This window comes from Procambarus clarkii, chromosome 69 (assembly GCF_040958095.1).
Source record: "Procambarus clarkii isolate CNS0578487 chromosome 69, FALCON_Pclarkii_2.0, whole genome shotgun sequence".
NCBI classification, from domain to species: domain Eukaryota; kingdom Metazoa; phylum Arthropoda; class Malacostraca; order Decapoda; family Cambaridae; genus Procambarus; species Procambarus clarkii.
Window position 1 is genome coordinate 23,434,635 of NC_091218.1, and position 10,730 is coordinate 23,445,364.

Sequence of the window (10,730 nt, forward strand, 5' to 3'; positions counted from 1 at the left end):
CGATCCCGCCAAATCGTTTAACAACCAGGTATCCATTTTACTGCTGGGTGAAAAAGAGGCTACAGTTAAGGATTTGCGCCCAGTAAATCTTCCCCGGCCAGGATACGAACCCAGGACAAAGCGCTCGTGAAACACTAGGTGGCGTCTACCACTACGCCACAGGGACTGTGGTGCATACCATAGTCTTTGTCTGAGGTGCATACAGATGAATGCACTTCATGTGTAATTTACCTAAACTGATTGCATTTGAAATTACTGTACAGTACTAAGTATTTATAAATAAGGGAAATAAGCAAAGCTATTCTTGGAGTTGTATTTACTGAGGTGATATATAAAAGCTAAAATTGCATGAAACATTCTTTGTACAGGTAACAACTGAAATATGGTATAAATCCTAATTTTAGTTAAAATTGGAATTAGTGTACCCCTGTATAATTCTTTTGTTTTATTTAGAAACAAAAAATACAGCCCTGATTATTAATTATCAAGATCATCCACAGTTTTGGTACAGCGCTCTGTACCCAGGATCCATGGCCGTTCTGTCCAAAACTGATCTCCAATTATATCTATGTGATCTCTAGAAACAGAACCTATGTCACTAATAGAATTTACTCTCTCCACCTCATCAGAGGAAGCTTGGGAAGATATTCTCATGTTACCATCAGCACTGGTGTGCCTTGTATTGTTTGTGGCCAGGTGATCTGATGTGGTGTCTCTTGCAAACTCCTGTCTAAACATTATGGTTCCTTTTCGGTAGAGTGAATCCTCTAAATCATACTCTTGCTTAAATTCATCCAGAAGAATGGCCCTCTTATCTTTAGAGAATGTACCTCGTAATCTCTCTTCTGCTTCCTGACGAGAATATTTACCATTCTGCACCAACATCCAAAAGCATGTGTTGTACATATTATTAATATGACAATCTGCCTGCCGCCAACTCAAGTAATCACGTAAACACGAATTATTTGGATACAGCACTACACGGGCATCAAATGCTGGGCTGTATTCTAATATAACATTTCCAAAGACACTATGCCAATTGTACACATACATAGCTGCAAACAAACTAACAATGCTGGACATTATTTTGTTTCCATTTCGCTCCATCATCTTTGAATATCTATCAATGACAAAAGAATATTCATCACTTTGGCCATACGACAAAATAACATCTGGGAATTGCTGCATTATTTCCAAAGCGGCTCTGTTCATTAGCTCTATTGATCTATTATCATTGGGCTTCACAAAATTATGCCGCTCTGAAAATTTGTGGAAACCTTTTCCATCAATTCGTACAACTATCCAAGTGTGTGGTAGCAATTTTTCTTTCTTTTCAAAGGCTTTCAAATAATTTGTTTTTGCATTTGTCTTTGTAGGCTGTTCAAGAATAAATATTTCTTTCCAAAAATTGTCCTTACTGAAATCTGTGTATGTATTGACAATGCAACTTTGGTTGCGAATATTTACCAGACCATCTGGAGCCGTTACTGGTGTTTGTTTCCAAGTGCGCAAAACAATAGATCCTTTTTTAAACACATCATTCTCATTATTGTAATTCATTTTGCACTTTGAGAAAAGTATTTCATTTTGCTCCCCTTCATTTGTTCCTTTCAGTGTGTTAGTTGCATCCTCGGGAGAGAGTCCAACTTTCAACACTAATGCCCAAAATACAGTATTATACAGGTTGTTATAATGACACGCAAGCTGACGCTGTGTCATGTAATCCCGTAATACCTGATCATCTGGAAGCAAATGAATTGTACCCTCAATTACTGGTGAAAAACGAAGTGATACAGATCCCAAATAATTTGTCCATTTGTGTACTAAAGATGATGCCATTAAACTGCACAAATTGGTTAAAAGTTTGGGACCTCTTCTTTTATACAATGTTGTATTTTTTGGAAATACAAAGCTAAACTCTCCTGCAAAACCATATCCCAACACCAGCTCCTTGAAATCTTCCATTACTGATTTTGCTGAAGCTTCCATGAGATGAATAAAGCGAAGATCATTAGGGTGTTCAAAGCCATGTTCTTCAGAAAGTCTATCATAGTTCTGACACTGTAGAGCAACAACAATCCAGTGTCTGGGATCAAGTTTATCTTCTGTTTCAAAGGACTTGACATACTCAAACTTGCTCTTTGCCATTTTTGATACACTAATTGGAAATGTTCTTGATAGGAGTCTTCTATGTAGGATTCGTCTCAGTGTGTAAATCATGTGAACCTGCAAAACAGACAAACAATATAAATATCATGTGCTTTTTTTAGCTTAACTACTACAAAATCATTATACAGCACAACAAATAAAATTAAGTATAGAGTATAAACATTGCACATTATTTTCAAATAAGCCTACACATATAATATTTTACAGTATGTAATAATCCTATTAACTTTTTAAACTAATACAAAATTTTGTGCAGTACAGTACTATACTTCAGTTATATCCAAAACTTCTGACATTAAGTCTCAAACATCTTGTGTTGATTAGCAAGATTGTATTTCTATGGCTGGGCAACATTACAGCAGCAAATTACATTCCTAGCAAAATAAAAAATGTGAAATATTTAATATTCAGTATTCAAAAGAAGTATCAAGAAACAACCTGTCTCATTATGATCTTCAATTTTTTTCTCTCATTGCATATATTACTGTACAGTATATACAGGATCTATCTTAGCCAAATGGCTGGCCAAAATGCTTTGCATGGTAGTGGCTTCATTTATGTGTAACTCCTCTCCCTACAATTGTCCCTTCCTCTTATGTTCTTCATAAGAACATTCTTAAGAGCAAAAAATATTTATTATTTATTTATAAATAAACTGCACTATTTATTTATAAATAAATAAATGGAATGCAATTTAGTAATAAATGTGAATGCACTGGTAATGAATGCATAGTGAATGCACTGGTAATAAATGATTTATAAATAAATAAACTGCATTTTATTGTCTTAAAATTACTACAGGTATTTGCTCTTTAAATTAATTTTGTCCAACAACTAAATGTTTTAACTGTAACTAATCAAGAGAGGTATACCTAGGCAAGCATATCTAAGGATATGTACAGAGTAGTTAATAAATACCGGGGATGCATTGATCACATGAAATATGATGAGTTTAACCCTTAAACTGCTGTCATTGTCAAATGATAGACTCATGGTGCTCCTACCATCTGTGAATAATTTAATGTGCCTCTGAATATTGAAAGTTTCTAAATAACAAAAAACTTATGGGGCAAGAAGATATTTCTAAATATCTTCCTTCCCCTGTAATAGAAATCTATTACAAATAGTTTACTTGAAAATACATTTTCAGAACATGATGTCATCAACACTTTTTCCTCTCACTATGGCCAAAACAGTCTCCGTGGTGTAGTGGTAAGACACTCGCCTGGCGTTCCGCGAGCGCTATGTCATGGGTTCGTATCCTGGCCGGGGAGGATTTACTGGGCGCAATTCCTTAACTGTAGCCTCTGTTTAACGCAACAGTAAAATGTGTACTTGGATGAAAAAACGATTCTTCGCGCTAGGGGATCGTATTCCAGGGACTTGCCCGAAACGCTACGCGTACTAGTGGCTGTACAAGAATGTAACAACTCTTGTATATATCTAAAAAAAAAAAAAAAAAAAAAAAAAAAAAAAAAAATTATTTTTTTGTTTATTTTTCCCAACATCAGAAATAAATGTTTTATGATATAAAAAGGAGAAAGAATAAAAAAAAATGATGCACACCTAGAAAGACACCTAAAATACAAAGTGCAGTTCAAGGATTAAGCTGGAATAATGAGGGCAGGCTGGTGTAAAGGTGTAGGAGGATGAGCAGGTAGAGGTAGGTGGTAGTGGTACTAAAGTATAATGACCTGCCAGACATTACAACTATGACTGTTCCTTGCCAATATCCACCCATCACAATGCCTAGAATGAACAGACACTGTGGTAATTCTTATTGGTCTATGGCCTTCCAATACCAAAGATTCCTAAAATTGACTAGGGTTAGCCAATATGGGTGAAATTAATAAACAGGCTTTATATCAGCATCAGGAGAAAATCTACTCCTCTCCTCCCTGAGTACCCTAGTGCCTCATGCCCAGCTATGGCTTCATCTCAAATTTCTTACCACTCCATAATTTATTAAGAATATATTGTACTGTAATATGTGTTGTTGAATACCATGCCTTCTAGTACAGTATTTATTTATATACAAGAAGGTACATTGGGGGTTAAGAGAGTACATAGCAATTATGATTTTACATTCTTGTAAAGCCACTAGCATGCGTAACATTTCAGGCATGTCCTTAACCCCCTCAACTGCGCCGGCCAACAAATGTCGTTTTCAGAGTTGTAAATTTTTTTAATTAGGCTATATTTTAATGTTTTTTAATGTATTCATTACTCTTTGTGTTTTGAAATGAAAATAGTTTAGTTTGGAAACATTTTGACATCAACTTTACCTGAACATTTATAAAAACAACAAAAATATGTCCTTAACAATTGCACTTTGAAGTTTTTGCCAAAAACAGGTGCTCAGTGCAATGGTTTATCTAATAGATAATTTTATGTAGGTAATTTCCAGAAAAATTTACAAAAATGTTTACAAGTACATTGTAAGAATATTTGACACAATACACAAAGATCAGATTTATACACAATAATGACAATACACAATACAGTAATGACAAAGATTAGTAGGTACATTAGGGTAAAATTTGAATGTGATCAACTGGTTCATTGTAGCACAATTTGAGGATCATTTCAAGGAATAATGCAGTAAAATATGCACTCAATATAACAACCATGATATACAATGATAGCAATGATGACAAAGGTAAAGATTGTATGGCTTAGGTACATATACAGTATTGGGGAATTGGGATGCAATAGATACAGTGTGAGTATAAAGCACTAGGTAGGAAACTATGAAATGAAATTATTGGTTTTATATTTGAATGAGACAAAAGTTGGACAGCTTTTAAATTTGTTAGGGAGTGAGTTTCACAGACAAGGGCCCTCTATTTGTATAGTGTTTACACAAATTAAGTTTGACTCTGGGGATATCAAAGAGGTATTTATTTCTGGTATGGTGATAATGGTTCTATTACATGTGTCCAGGAAGTTTTAGAACAGGGTTTTGAAAATGAAAGAGATACAAATGTAAATGAAGATGTAATGAGGTGCAAATTTATAAATGAAAGAAAGAGGATTGAGTATCCTCTCAATCACATACACACAATTACTAAAAGTGGTATAATAATGTTAAAAGTAGTAGTTTATCTAGTGCTAGTATTGGTAATGATGCTGGTAAGTAGCATTCATCATTGGCAATGATGAATGCATTGGTATTGGTAGGAGTGTTTACCTATCAGTGACTAAAGGAAAGCGTGGTCTAGCTTTTTATGCCCTGCTTTTTATCCTTTTGTACCTGATGTGTTATCAAAATTCCTGCTTTTGAGTTGTCATTTTTCCTGTTGAGAAACATGACAACATTACTAGGTTAGTAATGTATAGATTATACATTACTAACTATTGGGTACCAATTTGCTGTTAGGTGAGCAGGCCCATTAGGTGATAGGAAAAGCTCCTAATCATTTCTGTCCCACAGGATTCAAACTCAGAATTCCTAATTGCAACTCAAGGACAAACCCGACAGGGACTTTTAAAGACTTTTTGGGACTTTTAGAGACTAATGAATACATCACACATTCTTAATGTATTCATAGTTATCTTTATAGTATGGGTATACAAAACTGTTAAAAATATTAAATATACCACTTTTAAATTCACATTTAAGAATGAAACTATGAAGATATGCCTGTGTGATGATTGATGGTAGCAACATATATCTGACAGTTCACACAGGGATTTTCAGACCTACCTTACCTTGAGGTTACCTTGAGGTGCTTCCGGGGCTTAGCGTCCCCGTGGCCCGGTCGTCGACCAGGCCTCCTGGTTGCGGGACTGATCAACCAGGCTGCTGGACGTGGCTGCTCGCAGCCTGACGTACAGCCTAACTCAAGATATAAATTACAAATCTATAAACTATATTGTGTAGTGTCATACTGATAACAGATGCAAAATACACAGGTAGTACAGTACTGTATAATGAAATTCATATATATACCATGTACAAAATTCTCTACTCCATGTGTTTAATGTAATAGGGTTAAAAAAAGGACCAAGAATTGTCACGATCTCAACACTACTCATTAAACATCTAAAATTAAAATCTTATCTTGATCTTATCTTAACCTACTGGGTAACAAAAATTAATTATTTTTGTTATTATACAGTGTTTTATTATATAGGTTACCAACATAGTTCAGTTACATCCTGGGAATCGGCTTTGCTCTCAACTTACAATTGGGAATCCAGGGTTTCCCAATTGAACAGAAATAGTTGGGCACATTTCCCTTCACCTAATGCCTCAGTTCATCTAGCAGTAAATAGGTACCTGGGAATTTAGCAATTGTTGTAGAGTTGCATTTTAAGTAAGGGCCAGTAGTTTGATCTTGGGGGCGACCTTGATACAAGCCTAATATACCAGTATATAAATACACATGCTACCTGTCCTCTGACAAAACAAATTATTATTTATTTTTTTTAGATATACAGTATACAAGAGTTCTTACATTCTTGTACAGCCACTAGTACGCGTAGCGTTTCGGGCAGGTTCCTGGAATATGATCCCTGCCGCGAAGAATCGTTTTTTCATCCAAGTACACATTTTACTGTTGAGTTAAACAGAGGCTACAGTTAAGGATTTGCGCCCAGTAAATCCTCCCTGGCCAGGATACGAACTCATGACAAAGTGCTCGCGGAACGCCAGGCAAGTGTCTTACCAATACACCACGGAGACTGCTTAAAGTTGACTTTAAGTATTATTTATTTATATACAAGTAAGTACATTGGGTTCATTAGAGTACAGAGACCGGTCCGTCTAATTACCGCAAGCTACCACAAGCTACACAAGCTTCACAAAGCTTCCTGGCAATACGTTAGTAATGAATAAATATGATATATTTACTCATTATAATGTTGGTGCTGAATGTACAACAAGAAAAAACAATTTTAATCTGAAACAATATCTTTTAATAAAGAAATTAGATGAAAATAAAAAGCTGGTGACGCCAAATCAAGTCGACGATCCAAGCGTCGGTTAGGTTAGGTTAGGTCAGCCTAACCTATCATATTTATTCATTACTAACGTATTGTCAGGAAGCTTTGTGAAGCTTGTGTAGCTTGTGGTATCTTGCGGTAATTAGATGGACCCACAGAGACCTGACGTTTTACATTCTTGTAAAGCCATTAGAACTTTATATATTAAATGTGGGTCATATTCCGAGGAAAATTAGGATTAAGGACCTGCCCGAAACGCTATGCGTGCAAGTGACTTTACAAGAATATAAGAACTCTTGTACAGTATATATAAATAACATAAATGTGGGTGATTATTGTTGAGAACCATTTATTAGCTATTTTTGTAAATTCTTTTCATTTACCACATCTAGGAAATCTTGAGGCATATATATTAGCATAAATATTTACATATCATTAACATAATATAAGGGAGACTTACTTTGAAAGAAAAAGTAAATGTTGTTGCTGATTTAGGGATGTAAAAAGTAAATAAAAGGACGTCTGGTCCAAGATGTTTGTTGTTGTTGATAAGTTAGGGGCAGCTAGAGCACTGACTATATGTACCCTGTCAATCCAAGCGTAGCTGGAGACTCCCGATGCTTCAGCTGGGAGTCTTATGGACCCCAGTTGTACTATTTACACACGTGTATGTGCTGGCTGCATGAAGAGGAATATCAGAAGCAGGGCGTCTTAACGCGAGACCTCGTGCAGGTCATGGTGGCCGTTGATGAGAATGGGAAGCTTGTGGCGGGAATTTTGGATGTGGAACCTCGCAGCGGAGACATGTCTGAACGGCGCGGGACAGTGGACAGCGCTGCACGAAATGTTCCACTATTTCTTCCTGACCCGGACACCATTGGCTGTCCGGTGAGTTCAGAAGATCTCTGCAGGCGGTGAAGATGAGCAGCGAGTCTTATATACACCAACTAATAGGGGTCTGACGGCTGGTTACACAGCGCTCGGGGTTCGTAGTCCTAAGGGTCCGGGTTCGATTCCCGGGCGAGGCGAAAACAAGTGGGCAGTTTCTTTCACATCAGGGACTTTCACCCTGATGCCCTTGTTCATCTAGCAGTAAATACAGGAACCTGGAAGCTTGACAGCTGCTACGGGCTGCTTCCTGGGGATGTGTGTAATTACCTAAGTAATTATACCTAAGTGTTGTTACAGGATGAAAGCTACGCTCGTGGTGTCCCGTCTTCCCAGCACTTTTTGTTATATAACGAAAGGAAGTCTTGATTAATCTGGGCTGAAGCTGGAGACAGACCGTCAGGACTCCGGCGGTCGTCCCCACAACCTGGCCATGACTTCCTGATGTGAAGGAACGATGCCCAATCATTAGACTATTCAGGATCGAACATCGACCTGTAGGAAGGCATGGCTCCAATGTACCTACCAGCCTAAGTGAACACCTTTAAATGAAGATTTACCAACTTCAGTGGAATTGACCTGGAGACCGTCATGACTCGGGCGGTCGTCTCCACAATCTGGCCATGACCCTATCTATAAAAAAAAGCGCCAAGCCATTACGACTTTATAGCACTTGGAAGGAGGGGGGGGGGGTGGCAGGATAAGGATTTGGGATGGGACGACGGGGAAGGAATGGTGCTCAACTATATGGACGGTCGGGGATTTAACGCTGACCTGCATGAAAGGAGACTGTCGTTCTACCGTCCAGTCAAAGTGACTGGCTTTGTATGTGTGTGTGTGAAAATTAGGATTAAAGACTTGCCCGAAACTCTATGCTTGTTAGTGGCTGTACAAAAAATGCAAGAACTTTTTATATATAAAAATAATAACTCAACAGCCAAATGAAACCCGAAACGCTTTGCGTAATAGTGGCTTTAGGCATTGTATGTACTAGCTCTACCTATAAGTCGACCAATCTTTGTAAAAAATTATTGTATGTATGTACCTTACCTAAATAAACATTTTATTTTATTTTTATTTTTATGATGCGAGAATCGTGACAGCTTACTTTACTGCCTTTGTCATACATCTAGTTCTTTTTCGTTTTCTTCCCCTTATTGTCACGTGATTTTGAATACGTGGCAATAAGGAGATCAAGGAAACTATAAACTGCTGTCTTTATCTCCTAACCACTTCCACGATGGATTTTGAATTTCCTTTCTCGCCGTTTTGATGTTACAACAACAACAACAACAACAACAATAATAATAATAATAATAATAATAATAATAATAATAATAATAATAATAATAATAATAATAATAATAATAATAATAATTTTTATTCAAAAGAAGGTGCAATAGAATTGTGAGATTACATAAGATTGATATTTTTACATTCTTCCAAAGCCACTAAAACGCAACTAATTGTATTCCATAGTGGTCACATGAAGGCGTGAGCTTCTCTCCTACCTGGATGTGATCGATCATGCCCACTTCTGATGTTAGCACAATGTCTAGAATGCTGTTATCTCGGGCGGGCTGTCACGTGCTGGATGAGAAATGAGTCCTGTACTAGGTCAAAAAAGTGTTTTTCCAATTGTGATGTTAGATTCACTCAATCTATTGTCTTGTGGTTAAAATCCTTTGTTATAAAAGATGGGCTTCAGCTACAAGTTTCCTCTGCTGTTGCTATGCCTGCCCTGTAGCATTCTCCCACTGACAGTTTGCTACCATTTTATAGTTCGTTTTGTTGGGGGACAGGCAGCCTGTGTATATATTTACCTGAGAGCCACTAACCTTAATGGCCTCGACGAGGACAGGAAGCCGGCGGGTTATCGAAGGTCTCCCCATTTGCCTAGCTTGATCTTTTCTAGGTATATTTTAACTCAACACAGTTTTGGATGTTACGGCTTCGTCGGGTAGGCGGTTCCATGAGTTAATAACCCTGTGGATGTAAAAGCATCTGTTCTCAGTCCTACTTTGTGGCTGGTTGAGCTTGAAACCGTTGCTCCATGTTTGTGTTACATCTGAACTGAAGAAAATATCCGGATCAACATCTTCAAACTTGTTCAGTATTTTAAAAGTTTCAGTGAGATATGCCCTGTCATGCCTGGTTTTCAGTATTAATAGCCCTGTGGTCTTCAAGCGTTCCTGATACGGGAGATGACTTAGCTCTGGAATGATTTTTGTTGCCCGGTGTTGCACCTTCTCCAGAGCAGCTATGTCCTTCTGGAAATGAAGTCTCCATTCATGTATACAGTAATCCATATAGGGTCGCACCAGAGATTTATACAGTTGAACCTTCTTTTCCTTATAGTCACAAGTACACTTGAGTATTCCAAGGAGTTGGTTAGCTTGTTTGACTGCTGCCCCTACCTGCTGTGCAACTTTCATTGGGTGGTGGATTTTGACGCCAAGGTCCTGTTCTTCATCAATCTGCTGTACTGTAATGTTATTGATTTGATAGTTGTGGCGTGGGTTGTTATGCCCCACATGCAGGGTCTTGCAGTTGTCAACATTAAAAAGCATTTGCCAGTCATCTGACCATTTGTGGAGTTCTTGTAGATCTCTTTATAAGGCTTCAACATCCTTATCATTTCCTACTTTACCATCTTGAGGTTATCTTGAGATGATTTCGGGGCTTAGCGTCCCCGCGGCCCGGTCCTCGTCCAGGCCTCCTTTTTG

The 10,730-nt window shown here is 37.5% G+C and overlaps 2 protein-coding genes across 3 annotated transcripts; both read right to left on the reverse strand.

The window, feature by feature from the left end:
- Nucleotides 1-301: 301 nt before the first annotated feature.
- On the reverse strand, nt 302-7,987 carry THG (tRNA-histidine guanylyltransferase). 2 transcript variants are annotated; one of them, XM_045765140.2, is made up of 2 exons: nt 7,702-7,987; nt 302-2,226 (listed from the first exon to the last, which is right to left on the reverse strand). In XM_045765140.2, exon 2 carries the CDS (start codon nt 2,218-2,220, stop codon nt 478-480), a length of 1,743 nt encoding a protein of 580 aa, XP_045621096.2. In that variant the 5' UTR covers nt 2,221-2,226; nt 7,702-7,987; the 3' UTR covers nt 302-477. The 2 variants fall into 2 exon arrangements, with proteins under 2 accessions (XP_045621096.2, XP_045621095.2); XM_045765139.2 differs by having other exon boundaries at nt 7,577-7,986.
- A 1,939-nt stretch (nt 7,988-9,926) lies between these two features.
- LOC138355890 (uncharacterized) lies at nt 9,927-10,574 on the reverse strand. Its single transcript, XM_069311441.1, has one exon. The coding sequence runs from the start codon at nt 10,572-10,574 to the stop codon at nt 9,927-9,929; it is 648 nt and encodes a 215-aa protein (XP_069167542.1).
- Between the last annotated feature and the right edge of the window lie 156 nt (nt 10,575-10,730).